Source organism: Lonchura striata, chromosome 21 (genome assembly GCF_050655825.1).
Source record: "Lonchura striata isolate lonStrDom1 chromosome 21, ASM5065582v1, whole genome shotgun sequence".
In the NCBI taxonomy this organism is placed as follows: domain Eukaryota; kingdom Metazoa; phylum Chordata; class Aves; order Passeriformes; family Estrildidae; genus Lonchura; species Lonchura striata.
The window spans coordinates 7,284,727-7,310,866 of NC_140723.1; the positions used below are offsets into that span (position 1 = coordinate 7,284,727).

The 26,140-nt window shown below is 54.5% G+C and overlaps 1 protein-coding gene across 5 annotated transcripts; it reads left to right on the top strand.

The window, feature by feature from the left end:
- The first annotated feature begins 1,515 nt into the window (after positions 1 to 1,515).
- Positions 1,516 to 26,034, top strand: PLEKHM2 (pleckstrin homology and RUN domain containing M2). Of its 5 annotated transcripts, none has more exons than XM_085558477.1 (21): positions 1,516 to 1,702; positions 11,959 to 12,065; positions 12,217 to 12,326; positions 13,604 to 13,703; positions 14,165 to 14,252; positions 14,723 to 14,909; positions 16,586 to 16,714; positions 17,086 to 17,145; positions 18,966 to 19,200; positions 20,217 to 21,002; positions 21,266 to 21,335; positions 21,416 to 21,506; positions 21,768 to 21,832; positions 22,107 to 22,195; positions 22,642 to 22,774; positions 22,855 to 23,045; positions 23,348 to 23,413; positions 23,870 to 24,029; positions 24,234 to 24,413; positions 24,493 to 24,609; positions 24,949 to 26,034. In XM_085558477.1, the coding sequence occupies exons 1-21, from the start codon at positions 1,643 to 1,645 to the stop codon at positions 25,084 to 25,086; spliced, it is 3,162 nt and encodes a 1,053-aa protein (XP_085414603.1). In that variant the 5' UTR covers positions 1,516 to 1,642; the 3' UTR covers positions 25,087 to 26,034. The 5 variants fall into 5 exon arrangements, with proteins under 5 accessions (XP_085414603.1, XP_021393554.1, XP_021393557.1 ...); XM_021537881.3 differs by lacking the exon at positions 16,586 to 16,714 and adding an exon at positions 7,386 to 7,441 and having other exon boundaries at positions 1,634 to 1,702; XM_021537879.3 differs by lacking the exon at positions 16,586 to 16,714 and having other exon boundaries at positions 1,517 to 1,702.
- Positions 26,035 to 26,140: the final 106 nt, after the last annotated feature.

Consider the following 26,140-nt stretch of genomic DNA (forward strand, 5'->3'; position numbering starts at 1 on the left):
AATGCCATCTCCCCTCACTGAGGTCAGGGCTGTGACAGACCCAAGGCCATCTCTCCCCACATCCCCTCGCTAATCTCAGGGCTGTGAGTGAGCCAGTGCCACCTCCGTCTATGTCCTCACTGTCCTCAACACCATGTCCCCTCACTGAGCCCCGGGCTGTGAGGAACCCAGTCCCACCTGCCCTCACTGTCCGCAGTGGCACATCGCCTCGCGCTCCCTCACGGTCCCCTCGGGTTCCCTCACAGTCCCCTCACGGTTCCCTCACGGTCCCCTCGGGTCCCCTCGGGTTCCCTCACGGTCCCCTCAGGTTCCCTCACGGTCCCCACACGGTCTCCTCACGGTCCCCACACGGTTCCCTCGGGTCCCCTCACGGTCCCCACACGGTTCCCTCATGGTCCCCTCGGGTCCCCTCAGGTTCCCTCACGGTCCCCTCGGGTTCCCTCACGGTCCCCTCACGGTTCCCTCACGGTCCCCTCGGGTTCCCTCACGGTCCCCTCACGGTTCCCTCACGGTCCCCTCGGGTTCCCTCACGGTCCCCTCGGGTCCCCACACGGCTCCCTCACGGTCCCCTCGCGTCCCCTCACTGTCCCCACACGGTTCCCTCACGGTCCCCTCACGGTTCCCTCACGGCTCCCTCACGGTCCCCTCACGGTCCCCTCGCGTCCCCTCACTGTCCCCTCACGGTTCCCTCACGGTTCCCTCACGGTCCCCTCGGGTTCCCTCACAGTCCCCTCGGGTCCCCTCACGGTCCCCACACGGTTCCCTCACGGTCCCCTCGGGTCCCCTCACGGTCCCCTCGGGTTCCCTCACGGTCCCCTCACGGTTCCCTCACGGTCCCCTCGCGTCCCCTCACGGTCCCCTCACGGTTCCCTCACGGTCCCCTCGGGTTCCCTCACGGTCCCCTCACGGTTCCCTCACGGTCCCCTCGCGTCCCCTCACAGTCCCCTCACGGTTCCCTCACGGTCCCCTCGGGTTCCCTCACAGTCCCCTCACGGTTCCCTCACGGTCCCCTCAGGTTCCCTCACGGTCCCCTCACGGTTCCCTCACGGTCCCCTCGGGTTCCCTCACGGTCCCCTCACGGTCCCCTCACGGTCCCCTCGGGTTCCCTCACGGTCCCCTCACGGTCCCCTCACGGTCCCCTCGGGTTCCCTCACAGCTCCCTCACGGTCCCCTCGCGGGGTCACGAGGGTCCCTCCCCCCCCACGGGCGCCATTTGGGGCGGGCTGGGCTCGACCCGGCTGGGCTCGGCTGTGTTCGGCTCCGTTCGGCCGGGCTCGGCTCGGCTCCGTTCGGCTCGGCCGCGCCGGGCCGGCCCCTGCTCCCAGGGCGGGGCGGTGCCGTTGCCGGCCCGGGGCGGGCAGCGCCGCTCGCTCCCTCCCTCCGTCCCTCCCTCCTTCCCCGTGACCTCAGTTCCCGGCGGAGCGCGGCCCCAGCGCGGCTCGGCTCCGCTGTGCTCCCGCGGGGCCCGCTGCCCCCGCGCCCGGCCATGGCGCGCTGAGCGCCGCGGAGCCGCCAGCCCGGGGCCGGCCGGGGCAGCCGGCAGGACGGAGCCGGCAGGACGGAGCGGGCCCGGCGGGCGGGACGGCGCTCGGCCTGCGCCGGGCGGGCGCGGCGGGCGGCGGCGGCGGTGGGCGGAGGCGCCATGGAGCCGGCGGAGGTGAAGGACCGCATCCTGGAGAACATCTCCCTCTCCGTCAAGAAGGTGGGAGCGGGAGCACGGCGGGGGGCTGCGGGCAGCGAGCTGCGGTGCTGAAAAGACTGGGCCTGGGGACACCCCTGGGCTGGGGCTGTAGGAGTTGGGGGCAGCCCTGGGCTCCGGCGGGTCGGCCGGTGCTGTGCTCTGGTGGCGCTGGTGACAGGAGAGCCCTGGGGACTCTCCTTGTACGTGTGGGGACCTCCCTGTGCTGGGGCTGGGGACAGCCGTGGGGCTGGGGATGGCCCTGCTCTGCAAGCGCTCTGGGCCTGGGGACATCCTTGGGGACCCCTCTCAGCTGGTGCTGGGGACAGCTCTGGGACCCCTGACTGTCCTGTGGTTGAGGGTGGGGCTGTGGGCCTGGGGACGGCTCCAGGACAGCCGTGCGGGCTGTGTCTGCAGAGGTGCAGGGCTGGGGGACACTGCTGGGCACCCCCCAGACACACACCACTGCCATGGGTGTAGGGTTGAAGGACGGGACCCCATGTGTCTCCTGCCTCAGGTGTGGGGCTGGGGGACAATCCTACAGACCCTCACACCCGGGAAACATCCCAGGGATACTGATGAACTCTTGGACAGAAGTGTGGGGTCAAGGGCACACTGCATCCCCTTTGCCAGAGGTGGACACTTTTGGGAGTGTCCTTGGAGACCCCCTGTGCTGAGGGTGTGAGGTTGAACGCAGCTCTTCTGGTGGTGGGTATGGCACATCTGGAGTCTGGAGTCACCCTGCCACAGGGACACTGCCAGGGTCACCCCCAGGACCCTCTGTTTTGCTGACTGAGATATACTGGGATTCTCCTGCCTGGGATTCCCTGTTTCAAAGGACAGGATTAGGGAGACCCTTTTTCCTGGGGCTTTGTTCAGGAGGGATTTGGAGTCCAGCCTAAAACCATCTTTCTAGAGGTTCTCCCTCCAGCCAGGCATGTCCTGCGGGGGCACAGGATAGAGGGGCAAGACCTGGGACATGCTTCCCACGGACACAGGGGATGTGTGGTTCATTCCTGTTCCCTGCTCTGTGCCCTCAAAACAGGGCTCTGAATATGTGTCCTCTCACCTTCTCCTTGCTCCTCATTTCTCCTTGGATGGTTCCTTAAAGCCCATCCTGGTGGTGGAGACATCCGTGAGCTGTCACTGGGATGCTGAAATCCTTGGGAAGGCCAAAGGAGTGAGTTGTAAGGACGTGATGGAAGTTTTGGGTTGGCCCACACATGAGCTCCAAGCAACCTTGAAAGCAACCCCTGCTCCATTTGAGGAGGCAACGGGAGTTTCATTTGTGTTTGTCCCAGGTTTTGGGGCAAAGGCTGTCTGGACTTGCTGTTGTTTCTCCAGTTGTTGGGTTTCCTCTGCCTTGTGGAATAGATTTTCTGTGCTCTGCAGTGTGTCCTGACACATATTCATCCATGAAAACCTGTTTTATGAAGATCAGCATGAGCAAATTCCTGGTGCTACTAAGAAAGTGATGGCTGGACACTGTCTCTGGGATGTAGGATGGATGTACAAACCTCTCCCAGTTTTTTTTTGTCCATGGATGGCCCTGACCTCTGGTTTCTTGTATTTTTGTCCTCTAAGAATTAAGGATAATCTTGTATCTATCTGGAATCCGTGGATGTTCAGCCTGCTCTGAGCTCTGTCACAATGCTCTGCAATGCTCCTGCCTCCCTGTATCTATAAGGAATACAACTTCCTACACAGGATTGTTTGGACATAATTTATTTGCATGCAGAAAATCCTTGGAAGATCACATTTGGAAATGCTAAAAAATCAACATGTTTATTTTAACTAGTATTGTGATTGAAGAGGACTCTTCAACTCCAGCTCTGCCAGCACACCTTGGCCTACCCAATCCCTGCTAACTCCTGTCTTGGTCCAGCAGTGAAAATGTAGGGATTTTCTAATCCTGCCTGCTTATTCTTGTTCAGAGAAAAACTCAGGGAATTGTAGGAGCCTGCTTCAGGCTGATGGATTAATTTCTACCATCCCAGTGAAACGAAACTCAGGCCATGGTGAAATTCCACTCTGCTTTTTTACCCCCAGGATGCAGTTCTCCTTCCTCAGGGAAATTCATTATGGAGCTGTTAATTTTTCCCAGTGCTTACCTCTCCCACATCAGCCTGAAACCCCTGGTCCTCTTTTTTCCTGTGAGTGGCAAGAGTAAAGTACGAGTTTAAGGGAGCAAGTGGCTTTGTGCTGGGAAATCCTGCTCTCCGTCATCCTCGTCTTGAGTAACTCCTTGGCACTGGAATTGTGTCATGGGGCTTGGAGGAGTTTTCCAAGTATCCTGCCTCTGATTTCAGAAGCTTCCTTACAGTGTGGGTTGCTCACTCCTTCCTTTCACCAGCAATGCAGGTGTGCAATGGAGGATTTGGATGTGTCTATGGTGATGGTGGGGGTTTTCTTTTCTCAGCTGCAGAGCCAAAGGGGAGGAGACAATTTCATATTTTCATGGAGCTTTCCCAGGGAAGAGCACCCTGTGCTCAGCAGCCTCGGATGGGGAAGGAGAGGAGCAGCAGCACAGCCCTGGGAAGGGTCGGACACTCAGGCTGCACCTGTACTTGGCTGTGATTTCAGCTTTTAGCCCGTGCTGCTGGATTTTAGGGGTGGGGGATTGGTGCGTGTTAGAACCTTGGCTACTGAGAATTTTAGATTTATTGTGCTGACAGGCACTGATCCCTAAGAGAACACTGCATTTGACTTGAGGATGTGAAGAAGGCTTCTAAAATTGAATTATAGAACTGGGATTATGAGTGTGTGGATTTTGTACAACTCCACAGCAAAAAAATGCTTAGATTCCAAGCAAATCCCTCAAACCTCGATAAACAGGTCTGTTTCTCTTATTTTTCTGGAAAGACTTGAGGGATAGAGCACAGATGGAGAAGTGCCAAATGTGCTTAGAGAGGGTAGTTCCAACCTGGGGGGTTCTCTGTCTGGTTCCTGGGTACCCAGGGGGGCGAGATCAGTGGTAGCTCTGCTGTGGATTTCAGAGGTGTGAGGTTGGAGGTGTGAAGTCAGCCTCCACTGATAAAAGTGAGACAAAACACCTAACTTAGACAAAATAGGCTTCTTTAACCAGAGAGTTGTCAAGAGGTTTCTGCTCTTGGTGGCTTCAGGAGAGGCTGGGAAAGCTCAGCACCAGGGAGCTGCTTCAGTTGCAAGAAAATTGGGAGCATGGTTTTGATTTCCCAGCTACAGTTTGTCCTCTGTGTCCTCCCTGGGAGCTAAAGATTATTTCACAGTGTGATGCTTTCTGCACACATGGACAGTGTTGTGACTGTTTATTTTCCCCTTTCCCACTCAGTTCCCCTTCTGCAAAGAGGGCTGTGCTCCAGCTCAAATTACTGCATAGATTGATGCCTAACCCTTGTTTTTTGTGAAGATTTAGGGCTTTATTGGGGCAGAAGGCTGTGGTTGGGCATGTTATGGCTCAGTGTGCAGGCTCTTGTTCACTCAAGTGCTTGTTTCCTTCTAGGAGATGATGCTGTGTGTGGTGGCAGTGGGATGAGAGCAGCTTCCTGGTGCTGCCCAGGTGGAATCTGAACATACCAGAAATGCCAACAACTTCAAATCCATCCTTGGCCAAACATCTCCTGGTAGCCAGGAGCTGTCACAGGTTCCCTGGTCCATGAAGCTGGTGGTTTGTGTTCTCTTGGGTTTCCCTGAATATTCCCTGGGCTCAGGAGGAGTTTAGTGCTCTCCTACCTGGGATTAGGTGGTGAAAATGCAAAGTCTTTAGTGTTATTGTGGACAATTCCAGGAGCTGAATGTAAAACCAGAAGAGAGGTTAGAATCACAGATTTTGGGACTCCTCTGATTTTCAGGCCTTTCTTCTGGCTTTGAAGGACACACATTGCCATGAGTTCTGGAGCAGCTAATCCTTGGTGCATGTCAATCAGGTGGAGTAGTGGTTTTTGCTGACATTGCAGGAGTTCTTGCCAAAATCTCTGGCTCTGCTCTGTTTCTGCATTACTTTGGGAAGGTTTCCACTGCCCTCACAGCAAGTTAATGCAGAGCCTTTGCTGCCTGTCTCCGGGTTGGATTTTTAGCCCTGTACCTTTGAAATGGCTTTGCAGTCTCCTAAGCTGCTGAGCTCTGCCTTGTAACACCTCTGCTTCTCCTGAGGGAGGGTGGGTTTGGGCATGGCTTAGAGCCCCCGTGTCCTGGAGAGGAGCAGGGAGTGCTGGAGTGGAGAATCCCTACTCAAATCACGTAGGGAATGTGCTCATCTCTGCCTGGCTGCATTTATTTAGCCCAGCACTGAGGCAGCAGTTCTGAGATGTGAAAACAGTGAAGCGATCTCTTGCATTCTGCTCTCTTTTGAGAAACACCTCTCTGTCTCAAAGACCACAGGGGTTTTATCTCTGCCAGGGACTTTCCTCTTGTTCACTCACATCTCCCCAAGCCACATCTGTTGCTGCTGCTGGGACCACATGAAGAGGGTAGCCCTGCATGTTCCTTTGCCACGTGTCCCAGGTTTCCCAGCTGCCAAAAGCCTGGGGTTGAAGTAGCAGCAATCTCATGGAGTTCCTGAGTTGTCCATGAAGACAAGACACAGGAGTCACTCAGGTGCTTTCAGCAAGTCTACAGATGTGTTTTGGTGGGCCTCCAAGGGCTTTGTCTCTTTGGTGCTGTGGTTCTACTCTCATCACAGCTGTGTATTGCTTGGATTGCTTGAGTATTTCAAGGTTTATCTGTTTAGAAATTCCTCTTGCCTCATCCCAGTGATCAGGAAGCTTCCCTGCCTGGCCATCCAGGAGCTGCTCTGGTTGTCACACTCGCACCACCACAGGGCTGGTGATGATCCAGAGTTCATAATCTATAGTTTCAAGGGAATTGGGTTCTGCAGGTACCTAAACTGATGTTTGTCCTCCATAACACCCAAAATCAGCTCTGGAGCTGAGGGTGAACAAGCCTGTGATAACATTTTGGGAATTAAAATATATCGTTTGTTCTCCTCCCTCTAACACAAAGCATTTTGCTGGGAGAGCAGCCGGTTTAGGAGGGTAAATTTGGCTGTGGTTTTCCCAAGGAGCTAAAGGAAAGCCTCCAAGCCTCTCTGCCTCTGATTGCACAATTTTGGTGGCTGTTAAGTGATTTCAGCTTTCCCCACTTCTGGTGAGCTCGTCCAAGAGGTGTAACTGAATTAAGCAGGGGCCAGAGGCCATGGGTGGTGGGGAGGGACTCGGAGCTGCGGTACCTGGTGTGTGAAGGAGCAGCAGCTCCCTGGGAGAGCAGCACTTTGCTTGCTTCTGGTGTGTTTGCCACTGGACTTGTTTTATTTTTTTTTCCCATAAATCTATTTTTTCTGTTATGCTGAGCATGTGATCTTCCCACCTGCCTTTGGTTAGCTCAGGGACCCCTATTCCCCTGCAGCCAATTCTGTACTCAGCCGCTGCTCTGCTTGCTGTGACAGAGGAACAGGATGCTCCCTAAAAATTCCCACTGGAAAAAATCCTATCCTTGTCTGAGCCACACGTGTGTCCAACCTGCTGCAAGCTTTGCTGCTTAGAAACAGTGAAGGAAAGCCCCAGAAAAGCCCTGGGGGGTGTGAGCTGAGATGTGTCTGTGTCCCAGGGGGTGACAATCTTGCTGGCATTGGATTGGGAATGCTTCAAAGCTCAGTGTTTCCAGCAATGAGCAATTTTGCTGTGGGCTTCAGCTTCACTTTGGTCAGGCTCCTGTCCCTCTACATCTCCAGGTTGCTCTACTGGCACTCGTGGTACCTTCCAAGTGCTGATGCTCTGAATGTGCCTGGTGAGTTTTTCTGGAAAAAACCCCAAGATCAAGGTGAGGTGCATGAAGTGGGAATCTGGGAGCTGAGGCCAGTGCTGATTTTTAGGAGTTTTGAGTCAGATCATGTGTGTGACCTCCAAAATGTCCTGCTAGAGCTGGAGTTTTAGGGCTTTGTGTTGTGCAAGTGTGTGAGGAAGACTAATGCTCCTGCCATGGCATTCAGCCTGCTTTTATGGATGGTATGGAAAACTAGGACTTTTCCAGGCACAGGAGTTCAGCCTCCTCTTTATCCATTTGCTGTTGTACTCCCTGAGCAGGTGTGAAAGTGTCAGTTCTGAGGTGTCTGTCCTGGCCTTCCTGTGTGTCTTCCCTCGAGCTGTCATTGCTTTGGACAAGGTCAGTTGCCCTTTCTTGTGCTCTCTGGAGCTCCAGGATTGCTTCTGAGGGTGCTCAGCTCTTCCAGCTGGAGCAAACCCCTCACCTCAGTCCATGTGCTGTGGGTGGGAATGAGGGCTTTTGAAGCACCTCTCATCCCTCCCATCCCAGTTAAGGAGCTGAGGAATGCAAAGGGTATTTGTTCTTCTTCCACCCTGTTTGTCCTGCCAGGGAAATACCAAGCAGAACAAATGAAATAGAATTATGTTGGAAAGCTGCTGGTGAAACATCTGCAGGGCAGATTTACAGAGGGAAAATGTGAACTCAGTTGAGCTGTGACCAGCCCTGAACAGGTCAGGAGACTATTTCAGTATTCCATTGCATTTTTAGAATTACTGAAGGGATTTCAAAACCACCACAAGAATGATTAGATTTGGGAATGGGCTTTCAACAGCACCTCCCTGATTATTTGTTGGCTTCCCTTGCAACACAGGAGCTCTGCAGATCAGCCTGGAAATGTTCACACTCATTGAGAACCGCTGCAGTAATAGGTTATAAAATTGTGCAAGGAAGAGCCTCTCTCATGCTTGCCAGTGTGGGGTGGGGTGTGTCACTGCTAGAAAAATGAACTTGTGATTGATAAACAGCAATTAAATCCTCCTCCTCGGTGGGAAGAGGTGCAAGTGTTTCCCAGTGGCAGCCAGGTCTGTTCCTGTTGGACAAACACCTGCTCTCCCAGGTGTGTTCAGCTCATGGCTGGGCTGTTGTGGCCTTCTCCCTGAGCAGGTTCTGTCCCAGGAGTGCTGGTGCTCAGACCTGGCTGGGGCTCTGGAGTGGTCCCAGTGGATGGATGGCTGGGATGCCTTCTGCATGCCAGCAGGGCTTCTTTTGGCCACAGGAATGTCTATAAATAGCCTTGGGTCGGGGCTCCAGGCATTGCTGTGCCCTCCATCCGAGCCAGCCTTCAGCCCTTCCTTCTGGATTTGAGGCACAGAGGAGAAGAGGGGAAAAGCATCTCTCTGGAAACCCAGGGATGGTGCTTTTGACCCAATTATTTGCCTCCTTCCTGATCTCCCTGGCTCCAGCCCAGCTCACTGCTGTGACATTGCTGTGTCAGGAAGCTGCTTTGTGGATGCTTCATGAAGTTTGGTCACCACCTCCCAGACAGGTCTGACTGTGGAGGGAAAGGCTGGTTCAATTATCCATGTGTGTTTTATAACAACCTACAGGAGACTCCACATAAACACTCTATTAAATGCCATTTTTTTGGGGCAGTGCCACATCACTGCTGCTATTACTGCACTCAGGCAGGTGCTGGGATCATCCCTCATTATGCTCATTGTGATTTCTACAAATTTCTACAAATCTAGGCATTGGATCTTTGAAAAACAGTGCAGCTGGAATTTGTTTTCCAGTTGGGAAAGCTGTTTCATCCTAAATTTTCTCTGTGTGTCTTCACCCTTCTTCCTGAGCCAGAAGCACCTCCCCATCAGCTTTTGCAAGTCTTTCCCCACCCTGGCTGGAGGGATGACTCCACCCAGGAGATCCCAAGGCTTGCTGTGTCTTGTTTCCTCCCTGGACAGGGTAACTGGGCAGGGATTCACATGGCTGATGTCTTTTGGGATTTGTGCTCCAGTGAGCCGTGCCTGCCCTTGGCTAAGCACGGGAAGCCTTTGGTGTTTATTTTGGAGAGATGCTGGGGATGGCACCGTCCTTGGGTGCAGCGCTGTATGGGGACATGGTGGCACATCTCAGTGGGAGTGAGCCCTTGTGGCTTCCCTGTGACCCACAGCTCCTCAAGGGCCGTGACTCGGAGTGCCAGAATCTCGATCCCAAACTGCTGAGCACGTGTTTCCTACCCTCTGGGCTGGTGTGACCCCATGACTGAGCAAAGCAGTCACAGCAGCCCATCATGTGGTCCCTGATGTGCCACAGGTTGAGCCTTTTGGGGTGGGTTTGCTGTGGTATGGCCATGGGGCCAGGTTTTCCAGCAGCCTCCCAGGAAGGGGGATGCAGGGAGAGCTGGTTTGTGCAGAGCAGGAGGCTCAGTTCTCCTTGCAGAGCAGCTAAAAGGGACACCAGCCCTTGGTGTAACATAGAACGAGCCCTTCAAAACCTAAACCCCTTCCTGGGGGAAGATTGGGATTTTCCAAGGAAGAGAAATCCATTTTTGAGGTGGATACAGCTGCCATTTGCTAATAGTTTGCACCCTTGGATGACAGGAGCGGATCAGTCCATGGAGAGGAATTGGAGCTGTGCATTGACTGCAGGAAGGAGCATGACGAAGTTCTGAGTTATTTTGGGGGAAAGGAGGAAAGAAAAAAGAGGAAATACTTCTATTTCCTCATCTTTTTTGCTGCCCAGGCTTGGAGTGTCTCTGTCACGAGGAATTCCTCCAGTCAGAGGCACAGACAGGCTCCAAGTTCCCTCCAAACAGACCTCCCCAAGCTGTGTCTCCTTTTATTCAGTGGTGAGCTAACAAAATGCTTGATTTATTCTTGTTTCCCTCAGCTGTTCCCCACAGCTGCATTTCCCCAATCCAGCACAGAGGCTGCAGAAACACCCAGAACCTCCTCCAAGGGCACCCCAGCTCCCTGCAGAGCCCACAGCCTGGCTGGGACAAGTTGGGAATTTCTGCCTTCAAGTGCTGGCTCATGTCCTGTGAGATCTTTGCTTCTGCCTCAGTTTTCTCAAAAATGGGATAGTCTAGTGAGCTCCAACTCTTGGAGATCATCCCTATGACTTCATCTATCCATCACCTGAGGGATATGGCTCTAAATTATAGATTTATTTCTTCCTCTGGTGTTCTTGCTGCAGCTTCAAAGACTGGTTGCAAGTACCTCCTGAATTTTTTCTTAAATAGTGGGATTTTGGGGCATTTTCCTCTCTGTGTCAGTCTGGGCTGCCTATGAATACTGGGAATCTTCTGGAAAAGTTTCCTCCCAGAAATGGATAGGTGCAGTTGAGCTGAAATGTTCCAGGTCTCACCTGGGTGTTGTGAGAGCCCCTGAGGATGCCCAGAACACCCACAGGTGCCTCTGCAATCATCACCTGGTTGTGTATCTGCTTCCCCAGGGGACTCACCTGCTGGGACAGGGACAGGGACAGGCAGAGCAGGGCTGTGCCATCGGGCAGGGAGCTCTGGCTGTCATTCTCCAGGCTCAGCAGTTTTCTCTCACTTAAGGGCTGGGACCAGCTCCATGCAGGAACACGCCCGGCTCTGCCATCTTACCTAAGAGCTCCAGGGGGATTCAAGGTCTTCAGGGTGTTGGAACTCGATATGTTCATACTCTTAAAAGTGCTGTTGGGATCAGTTCCCAGGGACCCCGGGGTGTTCTCTGACCCCTGGGTAAATGCACATCAAGACTGGATGATTTTTCCAGAAGGAGCTTCTCTAGTAATGATTCTGGAGGAGAAACCTGTTTTGGGGGACTTGACAAGCACAGTAATGTCAAGTTTTTGGGTTTTACACATCTATGATCTAGTGGGGTTTGGCAAAGACATGTCAGGTCACTAAAATAACATATATATTGTCTCTAATATTGTTGTGGCTCAGCTGAGCTGTTCATGTGCATTGCCAGCAAACAGCCATGGCCTGTCCAGCTGAGATTACATCCCAGGAGAGTAATCTCCCTGCCTGGATGGAGAGTGTGTGAGACAGGACCTAAATAGATCCCTAAGCTCTGGGGGCAGGAGGAGGCCTGTGGGTCAGCTGGGAAAGGATTCAGGATTTGGGTCCAAGGGGATTTCTAGGATTTCTAGCCAAACTGAGGACAGGCCTCATCCATGTCAGAGCCAGAAACAGAGCAGAGCTGGGGTTTATTTCTGCTCTGAACCACTTTGTGGTGGCTGCAGAGGAACCTCCAGACCCTGCTGTTGTGTTGGCTGGTAGGGAAGAGGCTGCTCACCATGAGGGAACTTGGTTGTGCAGCCACCACAGCACTGCTGGGCTGTGAGATGTGGGGACTCTGGGCAAGGGTCTCCCTGTAGTTACTGCCTTTAGGGTACAGCTACACCCTGTAACTAAAACCTGCAACAGGGCTTAGGAAGCTGAGAGATCACAAAAAACTGTTCAGTGCTGGATATGAGCATTTTGGCACCTCTACCTGCTCCTTGTGGGCTGGAGAAGGCCATTCCAGCCATCTCATCCCTTCTTTTTGCAGCTGCAGAGCTACTTTGCTGCCTGTGAAGATGAGACACCGGCCATCAGAAACCATGACAAGGTCCTGCAGAGGCTCTGTGAACACCTGGACCACGCTCTGCTGTACGGGTGAGCCTGGAGCCCATCTCTGGGATGCTGCTCTTCCCCATGGAAAAAGCCTGGTGTGGAGCCTTAGCATGGGGAAAGCATCTAGGCAGGGATTGGGGTGGAGATAATGAAGCTTTTGCTTAATTTTCCTTTGGGATTTTTCTTCCTCCAGACTGCAAGATCTTTCCTCGGGGTACTGGGTGCTGGTGGTTCACTTCACACGCCGGGAAGCCATCAAACAGATTGAAGTGCTGCAGCACGTGGCCACCAACCTGGGACGCAGTGAGTATTCACAGTGTCCCCCAAAGCTCTGGCTTTGGGGACACTTGGGGAGGCCCAGGTTGTGCTGAGGAGTTGGGGCTGCTGGCAGATCGAGGGAGCCATTGGAATCCAGGTTGCGGGCAAAGGAATCACAGAATCATTAAAGTTGGAAAGGACCTCTAAGATCATCGAGTCCTACCATTAGCCCAGCACTGCCATGTCCACCACTAAGCCACATCCCCAAGGGCTACATCCACATGTGGTTTGAACATTTCCAGGGATGGTGATTCCACCACTTCCCTGGGCAGCCTGTGCCAAGGAGGTGGGAGTCCTGCCATGACCGTGTGAGGTCTCTGGAAATAATGTCACTATGCTTCAGGGTCAGGCACTGAGGTGTAGCCTGGCTTCTGCTGTCCAGAAACCCAAGAGGCTGTGCCCTCAGGAAGGGTTCCAGACAGATGGGAGTCTTGTGGGGCCATGACCTCAGAAAGAGTTCCTTGCAGAGGGTAGCACTTGGGAAGGATGGGAGCCCTGTGGGGCCATGCCCTTGGGAAGGGTTCCTGGCAGATGGGAGCTCTGTGGGGCCATGCCCTTGGGAAGGGCTCCTGGCAGATGGGAGCTCTGTGGGGCCATGCCCTTGGGAAGGGTTCCTGGCAGATGGGAGCTCTGTGGGGCCATGCCCTTGGGAAGGGTTCCTGGCAGATGGGAGCTCTGTGGGGCCATGCCCTTGGGAAGGTTTCCTGGCAGATGGGAGAATCCCCTCTCACCCCACATCTTGCTGTAGCAGTCATGTGTGTGATTCTGCATTTTCCCTGCTCCGAGTTGTCCATAGCAGATGTTTGGGATGATCGAGGCCACTTTTGACACAGGACCGTGCCTAGATCCTCTGTGCCTGCTTTTCCAAACAGCTGCTTTGTCCTGGGCCTGTGCTGGTGAGAGCAGAGCTGAGCACAGGCTCTAATGTCACCTCTCTCTGCACCAGAATTTGTGTCAAATCTCACCTGGGCTGATTCACAGCGATTCTCCCTCTGCTTCTCCCATCTCCTGTCATTGCTGACAGGGCTCCCATTTTGCTGGAGAGACACAGCTGTGTGGCTACTTCTCCTGTCTCTCACCAATTTTACTCCAAATCATTAATCTCTCAATGTCATTTCCCCCTGCGTATTTCCCTCATAATTGCTCCCCTCAAATGATAAGAATGAATGATCTGAGGGGTTTTAAGTAATTAATGACTATTTCTAGGCTTGTGTTACTTCTCAGGTGTTTCCAGATAAATCTCTCTGCTGCTCTGCTTCCAGGCCGGGCCTGGCTATACCTTGCCCTCAACGAAAATTCCTTGGAGAGCTACTTGAGGCTGTTCCAGGAGAACCTCAGCCTGCTGCACAAGTACTATGTCAAGTGAGTATCCCAGCTCCTTCTTTGGGCAGCATTTGACATCCCTCCTTGTCAGAAGCCAGCCTGAATTTGCCAGCGGGGGACAAGCAGTTGATCAGGGTTTGATTTTTTTCCTTGTGGCATTTATGTGGTTAATTTAAAGGTCCTAGATGTGAACACATTGTCCTCTTATCTCTATGAGGCCTTGCAAACATTTCTCCTAGTTCCTGCTTTTACTCTGCAGTCCCCTTTATATTTTTCCATTATTTCCAAGCTCTTGTCCAGGCACCCAGCTTTGCTGGACACTTGGAAATGTGGCTGTAGCTCAGTTTGTGGACAGCACATAGTGGCTGCCCACAGAGGGAAGGAGTGGGCTGCCAGCTCCAGGGCTGATCTATGGCAGCCCCAAGGAAACAGAAGGGCCCTTGTAGCTGCTCCTCCTCTTTCCCTCATCTGTAAAGCTCTTTTGTTCCTCCCTGCGGCAGGAACGCCCTGGTCTGCAGTCACGACCATCTGACCTTGTTCTTAACACTGGTGTCTGGACTGGAATTCATCCGCTTTGATTTGGACCTGGTGAGTGTTTGATCTCTTTTCCTGGCTCTGGAAGAGTGGGAATGTGGAGCAGGGGAAGTCCAGGGTGGGACAGATCCCTCTGCTTAGACCAGGGTGGATCTTCTGCTGGAAACGTGATGCTGATGATTTTGGGAAAGACTTTTAGGTCTTTGGGGATCCAGCAATGGGATTTATTTCTGTTGCTCAGTTCTTCACTGTTTGGAGGAGAAGCAAGGCAGCTGCAGGGCAGATTGATGGGGATAAAGGAGCTGAGCTCTGCAAGTGTGATACAAAACCCCGGTGTCCCTCCAGAAAATACAAATCCACAGGATAACCCTTGGTAAAACTGCTGGGTTTTCTCTGAGATGGACACTGAGAAGGGACCTTCAAGGGGCAGTTCCCACCGTTTTGATGGGGTGGCATTTCCCCCCCAGCTGTGCCAGTAACAGTGACACTGGAGCCTGACTCTGAACACGTTCCCTGCCCTGCAGGATGCTCCATACCTGGATCTGGCCCCGTACATGCCGGATTACTACAAGCCTCAGCACCTGCTGGACTTCGAGGAGCGCCTGCCCAGCTCCGTGCACGGCTCCGACAGCCTCTCCCTCAACTCCTTCAACTCTGTCACCTCCACCAACCTGGAATGGGACGACAGTGCCATTGCTCCATCCAGTGAGGGTCAGTGGGTTTTGAGGACAGTGTGGACAGGGCTGTGTTCTTCCCATATCCCCTTCAGATAAGGCAGCAGATTTTAGACTGGAAGAGACCAAAGCAGGAGACCCAGCAGCCAGGCTGGGAGTCTGTCCTGTCTTACATCCTTGGGAGACAGGACAAGGGGAAATAGGTTTAAACTAAGAGTTTTAGACTAAAAGATGGGAAATTTAGATTGGGTATTAAGAAGAAATTCTTCCCTGTGAGGGTGGTGAGGTGCCCAGAGGTGTACAGGGTGCCCATGGAAGCTGTGGCTGCCCCTGGATCCCTGAAAGTGTCCAAGGCCAGGTTGGATGGGACTTGTAGCCTCCTGGGATAGTGGAAGGTGTCCCTGCCCATTGCAGAGGGTGCAGTTAGGTCAACTTTAAGGTCCCGACCCAAACCATTCTCTGCTGATTCTATGCCTCAGACTGGGAGAGAAGGACATTCCCTGCAGGCACCCCAGGCCACATTCCCATCCTGGGGGTTTTAGCAAGAACTGGAGGACTCTCCCCAGAGAGTAAAGGCCAGTCCTGTATCTGAATGTGGCTTCCAGGCCAGCAGGGACACAGGGCTGCAGGGGAGGTTTTTAACTGTTTCACAGTCCACAGATGCACATGTGCAGGGGAGTAGTTTCCTGAGTCTCCTCTGTGTCTTCAGTCTGGGAGAAAGATAGCCAGTGGTCTCAGAGGTGTTGGTTTTTCCTCTTGATACATCTTGAGCAGCCTGATAAATTGTCTTACCCACCCCCTTAGCCTTTCAGAGAAGCTGGATGTTATTCCTGATGACCTGGGCAGACATGTACCTTGTGTCTGCACCATGAATCTGCTGCACCCAGAGCAGGGAGCTCTCTTCCTAATCCAAAATGCATTGGCCCTGTCTTGGTTTTTATGTCAGTTTGAGCAAAAGGGATTGTGGAATAGAATTGCATTGGAATGAACTGTTAAATGGATGCAGGGAATTTGGGACTGAGCCCACACACAGATGGGTTTCCTTGAGACAAGAGTCACCAGTTGCCTTTTATGAGCAAGACAGAGCCTGCAGGTATTAAAGATGCTGAGAATGAGCAGCCTGGGATGGGCATTGGAGTTGTTTTAACAAAGGACTTGGAAGCACAGCACTGGTTTGGTCTCACCAAATCTGCACTCAGGAAAGGGTTTGATTTTAGGGACTTACTCATGCCAAATCTCCAGTGTCCCAGGGAAGCTGGAGACAGCACAAGGAACCTAGAAATAGAAATCACAGAGGGAGGTTCTCTGTCCCCAGAGATTTGACATAAGCAGCTGTTGTGCTGCACCTCTGGGTTTGCATTCCTGCTCCTCCCTCAGCAGAGCATGTCTTGTGCCAGACATCTCCTACCTGTCCCTATCACTGGGTGTCCCCAGCCTTCTGGTGGTTGTCTGCTTAAAGCTCAAGAAAAGAGGGCTTTGGAGTAGAGATTCAGGAGATTTTGGAGATGGATTTTGGGTTTGGCATCATCTCAGCCTATGTGTCCAGGCAGTGGCTGTGCTCTTGTGTCTCAGTCTCCCCATGCACAGAGGGATTTGGTGCTGACATAGGAATGCTGGACCAGGACCCAGGAGGTCAGGAATTGCTGCTGCTCCTCTGGTGTGGAGGAATTTAACTTTCCCCTGTAACTATTACCCTGCTCATCATTTCAACAGGAGCATGTCTCTACCCTGAGAGTGTAGGTGGAACTGGGGATTGTAGGATCAGAGGACAAGTTTTCCCCTTTAATCAGATCCCTGGCTTTGCAAACATTCATGAGTCAAACATCACAATATCTATGGGAGGTAAGTGTGAAGTGGGAAACTGAGGTGCAGAGAAATTAAATGGCTTCCCAGAGAGGATCAAGTCCTAGGTGACACTGTTTATCTGGTTTAGCTTCCCAGCAGCTTGAATAATGGGGCTTTCACCCTTCCCTGGTCCCTTTGTAGCTCCCATAACACTGGTTGTTCCAGAAGGAACAACCATTAGTGCAGCTGGTTTCCATTCACATCCACATTCCCTATTTTCTCTTGTGTTTCAGATACCAGTGGGCAATTGTTTTGTTTCTCCCCATTCCCATCTCCCTCCCCAAATCCCCTTCACACTTTCCCCTCTCCCCACTTCCCTCCTCACTACCTGTATTTCTAATCCTGAGTTTTATCCCTCATTTTTGTAGATTATGATTTTGGAGATGTCTTTCCAGCAATGCAGACCATGCCCAGTAGAGACTGGGAAGGTGGGACACACTCATCTCTTACAGCATTTTTGTTTTCTCTCTGCATTGCTGCCCCCTGAGCTTGCTGCATGTTCCCATGTTTGTTTCTTTAACAACCAACTGCCCTGTCCTGATGGAATTCCATACAGGCTCAAAATGTGGGATGTGCCAGCTGCCCTCATGCTATGGATTTCCTCTTTGGGGTAAAGCACACAAGATGCTGACTGAAAAAATGATCCACTATCATTGGTTTCCTGAAAGCCCTGGAAAACAGCTGAAGTAATTCTGCTGCCTTTAATTTTGGGCATTTTGCAGGGATTAGTTTGGGAGGTTTTGTTTTCCCTGGATCATTGTGTCCCATGTCAAAACTTCTCCCATGAAACCAGAATATCCAGCACATGGCCATGCTCAGTTTAGGTCACTACATTTGTTATTTTTATGAATTTTACCACTTGTTAAACTCACTTACCAGCTACCTCTGGCCAAGAAGACTTGCCCAGTTAAAGGAATTTGTTCTTCCTCTGCATGCAGCCCCTGTGCATGTCCTCCACTGGAGCAGCATCCTCTCTGCTTCACCCCCAGAGGAAACACACCCACACTCCATCATTTGCAGCTCAAAGCTGGATGGAGCCTGATGGAAGCACCCAAATATTTGGGGACTATTTGGGTAAATCTGCCTGAATTCCATGTGGATTGCTCTCGGGCTCTAACACGCTCCCTCTTACTTTCTTTCTTACCCCAAGCACAGGGATGTCACAAAGGTGGTTTAACCTGTTTCTATAGGGTACAAACCAGATTTCCAAACCCAGGGTGCAGCCAGCAGCTCCAGTGGGAGTGTTGGGTGGAGGCTGAAGCCCAGGGATGCTGGGGGAAGGCAGATCCCTCTGAATTTGAGGATTTAAAACCCGATTAACTTCCCTGGTAGAGCTCACACTCTCCCCGCTCCAGGGCCACTCTTTCAGTGAGAACAAAGTGGAGTTTTGAAATCATGCAGCACGAACTGGCTGGGTTAGAGTTTTACAAGAGGTTTCATTTTCCTCCTCAAATCCTACACTCCAAATCAGTCTGCCAGGGCTGTGGTTCTCTTCCCAAGGTGCCTTTTTAGCTGACTGTGGAAAGGAATCAGAATCATGGAATGGTTTGGGTTGGAAGGGACCTTAAAGATCATCTCATTCCAATCCCTTGTCATGGGCAGGGACACCTTCCACTAGACCAGGAATGGTGCTGGAGAAGAGAAGGGCATGGATAACTTTCCTTTAACTGTGATTTTGGATTAATAATAGTCCAAGCATGACTCCTGCAACCCTTCTCCACTGCTCTTTTTCCATCTGAAGACTAACACGGGCCCAGCTGTTTGTGCTCTGCCCTGTCTGTGCCGCCTGCTGAATGCTGTGTCCCCTCTCCAGCACGCTCCAGCCCCCATGTGTATCTCATGTGAGCAGAGCAGAGCATCCAGCTCCATCAGGATTGCTGCTCCATGGGCTTGGCTCCATGTCTGCCCTTCCAGCTGAGCAGGCACCTTCCCGTGGCCATGGCAGGGGAGAAGCAGCAGCCTCGTGGCTTGCTGTCACCTTGCTCAGGAGCAGTGGCCCCAGGACCCCTCAGACTGCTTCCACAGACACCACCTCTGCTCTCTGTTGTGTCCAGTCATTCTCTGAGCTGCAGAGGGGGTGCAGGGTCTCACACTGGCCTCCCTGTCCATCCTCACCAAGAGCTGCTGGCACTGCCAGTGGCGTGGTGCCCACACAGTGCCCCGAGCCCCCGGTGCGTGGCTTGGCTTGATCTGGCTGTGTCCAGGAGCCCGAGCCGGCGCTGATCCTCTCTTCCATCCTGTCCTGCAGACGGGGACCTGACGGACACGCTCAGCTGCCCGCGCTCTGCCGCCTCGGAGGCCAACGGCGGCAGGGCCGCGGCTCGGAGCCCCACGCAGCGCCACAACCCCTTCAACGAGGACAGGGCCGAGGTGCCATCCTCTGCCGACACCACGCCGGTGCACGCGGCTTCCCGGGACAAGGCAGAGGCCACCCCCGAGGGAACAGACCAGTCCGAGAGCTGCACAGAGCTGGAGGTCATCAGGTAGGGACACAGCTGCTGGCCTCGGAAGAGGCGGCACCTCTTGTTGAGGATGCGCCACCTCTTCTATCCCAGCGAGGACGGTCTGTGCGCTGCAGCCTTTATTCAGCCCCGTGGGGCTGGGCTGGGTCCCTTGGGCAGATTCCACATCACCCCCTTTCCCTGCCAGTGTGCGACAGAGGGCTCACAGTAATCCGTGAGCGTTTATTTGGAGCTCTCTCCAGCTGGTGGCAGCTTTGCAGCAGCTCTGGGGCTTGGATCTTTCTTGTCTCCCATCCTGCCCCTCCTCCTGTTTGTCAGTGAGCTGTGGTCGAACCTGTCACAGGAGATGCCTCTGCAGAGCTCTTGGCTGGGGTTTGGGTGTTTGACTCCAGCAGGGGAGATTCCCCAAGGGATCCCTCAGAGCCCTCAATCCAGACAAAGAGCTCAAGGCTCTGTCTGCTCACACCCATCGATGGGGACTCCCCAAACCCGCCCAGCAGGGCTGTGCTGGAGCAGAGCAGCTGGGTTTTGCACATCATCCCACATGGGAGACACAGGGAAGGGGAGCACTGGGCTCACTTCCCAAACGGGGGTGACCTGGCAGCAGTTTGGGTGCTGTAGGTGCCAGAGCACTCCTGCAGCACATCCTGGTGTGCTCCAACCTGCATCTCCCTCTCCTGGCCGGTGGAGACACGGTGTTGCCACCTCCAGAAACCTTCTCCCTTCGCAGCTTCTTGATCTCAGCCACATCACTCCAGTGCCACAACCATTTGTGATCCCTTTACAGCTGAAAGAAAGCCCAAGGTGCTGTGTCAGCAGTGACACCTCTTTCTAGGATAGGTAGGAGAAAGTGCCCATACCTTGTCTCATGAAAACTGGCACAGGGATGGGGGCTCTACACGGCTACACACTAAGTGATGTTGCTGATTAGAAGGATTTGTCTGCAATAGGGAAAATTGTGAAGGAATGTTGTTGGACCTCCCTGCGTATTGCAGAGTCTAAACAGGCACAGTGGGTGACGTTCTTCTCTCCCACAGGTTAGCCAAGAAGAAGAAGACAGGCAAGAAGAAGAAAGTGAAGCCTGAGGAGGCCGTGAACAACCCAGCACCTGCAGCGCCCGAGACCAGCGGGGACAGCGGCATCAACGGGCTCAGCGACAGGGAGGAGCCCCCGAGGGACGGGGAGGGGGACAGGGAGGAGCTGCCAAGGGCCGGGGGTCCCGCTGCCCCGGGCGGGCCGGAGGAGGGTGGGGAGCGCGCTGCCCTTGGCCCGCTGGCCCTGCGCATCCCCGAGATGAAGGACACATCCATGGAGAGCGTGGGGCAGCCCCTGAGCAAGGTCATGGACAGGCTCAACGGGCAGCTGGACCCCGGGGGCTGGAACGCCGCCCTGGAGCCCCCCGGGCAGCCCTTTCGGACCGGCACGCCAGGGGAGACCCCAGATGGATCGTCCTCTGGCGACTTCAGCGAGGGGATTTCAGCCCCCATGGACTTCTACCGATTTACCGTCGAGAGTCCAAACACTGCTGCACCAGGTGGTGGCCACCATGACCCTCCAGGGCCTGGCCAACCGCCACATGTTTCTAGTAGCCCTGAGGCTCCTGAAGAAGAAGAAAGCAAAGAGGGAGAAGCAGTTGGGGCAGTAGAGGAGTCTGAAAGAGCGAGTGATGATCCTCAACCTAGCCAGACAGAAACCACCAACCCGCAGGCTCTCTGTGAGCCCAAGAAGGAGCAGCCCAGCCCTTCCCTGAGCAGCGCTGAGGACTCTGGGGTGGAGGAAGGGCAGGGCAGCCCCTCGGAGCTGACACATCCCTCCGAGTTCAGGTGAGGATGGGTTTGCTCACAAGGGAGAGCATCTTCAAAACAATCTTGAGCTCAAGTTGACACCTTTCTGTTTGTCCTCGGTTTGGGGGGCAAAGCCCATCCTTCTCCAGGATGAAGAGGAGGCACAAAGGGTCAGGAAGAGAAAGCCTTGGGGAGCTAACAAGTGCCCAAATAATGGACATGCTCAACAAGGAAGGGGATTGCCCTTCCTGGACTCACCCAGCCTCACATCCATGTCCATCCTCTGCTGTCTTTCTCCACAGGGTGGATAACAACCATCTCCTCCTGCTGATGATCCACGTCTTTCGGGAGAACGAGGAGCAGTTGTTCAGGGTAAGGGATCTCCATCAATCAAAGGATCAGCTCTGTGCCTGCATCAGCCCAGGGCTGAGAGCTCCTTCCTTTCCATGCAGATGATCCGAATGAGCACGGGGCACATGGAAGGGAACCTGCAGCTGATCTACGTCCTGCTGACAGATTGCTATGTGTACCTGATCCGGAAAGGTATCTCATCCTTCAGTGGCAGGGAGGGAGGCTCCATCCATGGCCTGTCCATTAATTAGGCCATCACTGCCTTCACTGCCAGCTCCCTTGAGTCCCATGGTCACAGCAAGGAGCTCAGATTGACTAGTCCCCCAGGAGCCCTGGGACACGTGTCCCGTGGCTCTGTGCTGCCTGGGCCATGGTTTGGTTTGCAGGTGCATTGCTGCTGCTGCAGAGGGGGTGCTTTGCCCCCCTTCATGTGGCTGTCTGTGTCTGTGCCAGGGGCAGCGGAGAAGCCGTACATGGTGGAGGAGGCCGTGTCCTACAACGAGCTGGATTACATCTCGGTGAGCCCAGCCAGGGGGGCAGCTCTCACCTGTGCAGGGGTGAGGGTGTGTTTATGTCCATGGAGAGTGTTCTGGACAGTGAACCTTTGAGACTGGGAGAGCTGGCAGTGATGCCCCTTCCAGTGCCACCTCTGTGGGTGCCCACCTTGCTCATGTCTTTGCATGAGCAGCAGAGTGACCACTGGCCCTCTCCCTGGGGCTAGAAGCCCTGTCAGCCCTGCTCTGTTGCCCCTCATCCTGTGCCTGGCCTTCCTAACCATTCTGTGTGGCACAGGTTGGGCTGGATCAGCAGACAGTGACCCTGGTGTGCACCAACCGGAGGAAGCAGTTCCTGCTCGACACTGCCGACGTGGCTCTCACTGAGTGAGTGGGGAACTGGAGCGTGGAACTCCGGAATTCTTGGACTTGGGGACAGTGGGAGACTCCAGAGACAGCCCTTCACGACAGTCCTGGCACCCGTGAGGGGGTTGGGGGCTGGTTTGATGCCACTGGCTGAACCCAGCTGATAGCTGGAAATGCCAAGGATGAGCTCCAAGGCCTGTCCCCAGGTCTGTGTGTGTGCTGGCAGCTCGGGGAGGTGACCATCAGGTCATACAAGGATTTGTGCTGGGATGAGTGAGCACCTCCCGGTGTCATCTGTTTCCTTTGCAGCCTCCCGTCACCTTTGCTCTGTAGGTTGATTTTGCGACTCTGTGGTCTGGAAGACCAGAGGCCCATGGTTAAGGGGAGCCCCTTGGGCACCAGAGTGTATGGGGGAGACAAGGGGCTGTTTGCCCCAGCCTTGTCAGAGATCTCTGCCTCCCTCTCAGGTTCTTCCTGGTCTCCTTGAAGTCAGCCATGATCAAAGGGTGCCGGGAGCCCCCTTATCCCAGTATCCTCACGGATGCCACCATGGAGAAACTGGCACTTGCCAAGTTTGTGGCACAGGAGTCCAAGTGTGAGGTGAGTTTGGATATCACCGCCATCACTGCAGGTGATGAAGGCTCACAGGAGACTCCCTTGACTTCTCCTGGTTCTTACAGGCCTGCAACGTGGTTGTGCGTTTCTACGGCCTCGTTCACTGGGAGGATCCCATGGATGAGGCGCTGGGACCTGCCAGCAGCAGCTGCTCCTCTGCAGAGCCCGCCATCACCAAGGACGGCGTCCTGCACTACAAGGCAGGCACCTCCTACCTGGGCAAGGAGCAGTGGAAGCCCTGCTTCGTGGTGCTCAGGTGGGCACTGGGGCTGTGGGGCAGGGCTGGGGTCGGACAGGGCTCTTGGGAGAAGGTGCTGGGAGCAGTTTGCTGCCCGAGAGCTCCCTGGGAGGTGGAGAGGACTCATCTACCCACCTAAAGGGGCCAAGCCACCAATTTGGTGACTAAAGCCACCATTTGTGAGTGCCCAACAGCAGGAATGTGACCCCACAGGGCTGTGGGGGTGGAGGGCAGGGCAGGACTGGGTGTGGGACAAAAGGCAGGGGATACCAGAGCTGGGCTGACTCCGGTTACCCCTCTCTCATCTTCCCAAATGGCAGCAATGGGATCTTGTACCAGTACCCAGATCGCACGGACGTCACCCCTCTGCTCTCCATCAACATGGGGTGAGTGGCTGGTAGGACACAACACCCAGACTACTCCATGGGGATCTGGGGAGCAGGAGCTATTTGGGATGTCCAGAGGGAAGTTCCAGGCTGGATCATGACCTGGTCTGTGCTGCAGGAATCCCAGCTGCTCATGCCTGGGGGCAGGTGCCCATTTGTTTTGGCTCCAGGGCATGCCACTGGAAATGGGCTCATTTCCTTCCTTGGATGGGGCCTTGGCCTCTGAAGGGTGATGCAGCCCTCTGGGAGACCCACTGTGCTCAACTCCAGCTCTCCTGCAATGTCAGGAACCTGGAGATGGTCCATGGAGCAATCCCAGGGGATGTCATGGATGGGAAATGAGTGTTTGTTGGGAACAGGGGTGAGGTGCTGCCCAGGGAGGGCAGTCAGAGGCTGTTTTCAGGCTCCTGCTGGCCCATCCATCCCGCTCATCTCCATCCTCCCCCTCTCTCCCAGCGGCGAGCAGTGCGGGGGATGCCGGCGCTCCAACACCACCGACCGGCCCCACTCCTTCCAGGTGATCCTGACGGACCGGCCCTCCCTGGAGCTGAGCGCCGACAACGAGGAGGACATGGCAGACTGGATGCAGTACTTCTGCCAGGCTGTCTCCAAAGGGGTGAGCTGGGGACAGGCCCCGAGCGTGGGTGCTTCAGCCCCCTCCTTTGCTCAGAGCCCCTTTGGCGCTGCCGAAGGGAGCAGGAATGTCTGGCAGGACGGAGCAGGCAGCTTTATCCTGAGCCAGGAGGGTTTCCCCACAGGCCACCCCGTGGAGATGGGGCTTCATCATGCCAGGTTTTACCCCCTTCCCCACCCCACGCAGGTGATCCCCCAGGGCGTTGCCCCGACGCCGTGCGTTCCCTGCTGCCTGGTGCTGACGGACGAGAAGGCTTTCACGTGCCACGAGGACTGCCAGACCAGCTTCTTCCGCTCGCTGGGCACCGCGGAGCTGACCGACGTCACCGCCGTCTCCACGGAGGCTGGCAAGGAGTATTGCATCCTGGTGAGGGCAGGGCTTTGGACCCCCGGCCCGGGGCTGGGCGAGCACCCAGTGCTGACACCTGGCCCCTCTCTCGGTTTAGGAGTTTGCTCAGGACAGCAAGGAGTTCCTGCCCCCATGGGTCCTGTATTTTAGTTGCACTACGGAACTGGAGAGGTTTCTGTCAGCACTGAATGTCGCGTGGAGGAACATCTACCAGGTGAGCCTGTGGGCCTGCCTCACACCCTCATCGAGTGAGGGAGGGCAGAGGGATGAATTTGTCCCTGCAGGGTGAACCCAGATGTCCCACAAAGGGCAGGAGAGCCAGGGAGCTCCTCTGGGTCCATATAATCACAGGATGTGGGATTTAGAGCCTGGCAAGACAAGCCATGAGCACCCAGAGGCTGGCAAGGGGAGTGGGAGGAATGTGGGTCAGCCCCGCTGTCACCATAACCATGTCACAGGCTGCTTGCCCATGTGGATTTGAGGTGATTTTACAGCAAGAGGGAGACGTGACTGTTGATGTCCCCCCTCCTGACTCCCCACACCCATGTTTCAGGTCGATCTCCAGCACAAGGCCATTCTGGATGCTGCTGTGAAGAAGAAATGCGAGGATGCCCAGAGCCTCATCGACAGCGCCTGGCAGCGCAGTGACAGCCTCTGCCGGGGACGGGCCGAGCGGGACCCCTGGTGTTAACCCTGCCCAGGGGAGGACAGCTCACGGGGGCCCATTTTTGGGGATCAGGGCCTGTATTGGGCTAACTGGCACCCCAAACCCTCCTGCCATCGCTTGGTCCCCACCAGGGCCATGCCTGCAGCGTGGACCCCGCGCTCTCCACCGAGCCAGGGACATCCAGAATGGTTTGGGGAGCAGCCAGACGCTTCACCACCTGCACCTTCCTCCTTGTCCAGCTGCCACGAGGCAAATAATTTGCCTTTCACAGAATAATGTCCCAGTAGTAGTGAGGGAGAGGGTGGGAGCAGAGTGAGCTGGGACGAGCATCGCCGTTCTGGTGGGGAGCAGGACTGAGGACTTGTTCATTCTCGAACAGGGTCGGGACGAGGTGGGAACACTCGATCGCCACCGTGCATGTTTTGTTGCTCATACAATCACCGCTGTGTTGGGAGGAGGAGTCAGCACCTCCCCACCTCCTGGAGAGTTCACCTGGAGCATCCGGACACCACTGAGCCACTCTCAGCCTGTCCAGGAGATAAGAGGTTAAGGAAGAAGGAACAGGGCCAAATATTTGGCTTAAAAATGGTTTTAGGACATCTCAGCGGCCGGTTTGTGGTTTGAATGCTGACCCTGTGCACTGGGGAGAAGAGATGGAGTCCCACGTTCTTCAGGTGTCCTGAGGGACATTGTCACATTGGTGGCTACCACCAAACACGTCCCCATCTCCTCAGCTCACTGCATCCGAGGCCAGTGAGGACCCATCGCCACTTGGGCTCCACAACGAGCACTTTGGGGCACAGCCCCAGCTTTTAAATAATATTAATAACAATAATAATAACCTGGAGACCTTCTCATGTAATATAAGTTCACGGGGCCTTTTTGTGGGAGGAAACTTACGTGACTGAATGTATATGTACATACATCTGCTTCCTTTTCCCCCTCCCCAAATAAATAGACCTTGGTAACTCAGCCTTGCCCTATGCCAGATTCTGCCACTGGGGCTACTGCTCCTCCTGCCATCACTTTGGAGCCTGTGGGATGGCTCTGGGCAGGCAGAAGGGGATTTGGATGAAAA

What these genes read in the sequence shown, in the direction of transcription:
- PLEKHM2 (XM_085558477.1), top strand. Translation starts at nt 1,643, where the DNA reads ATGGAGCCGGCGGAGGTGAAGGACCGCATCCTGGAGAACATCTCCCTC. An exon ending in ACGAGCTGGATTACATCTCG is followed by an intron (nt 21,833 to 22,106) that starts GTGAGCCCAGCC and finishes TGTGTGGCACAG; the next exon opens with GTTGGGCTGGATCAGCAGAC. An exon ending in GCCGACGTGGCTCTCACTGA is followed by an intron (nt 22,196 to 22,641) that starts GTGAGTGGGGAA and finishes CCTCCCTCTCAG; the next exon opens with GTTCTTCCTGGTCTCCTTGA.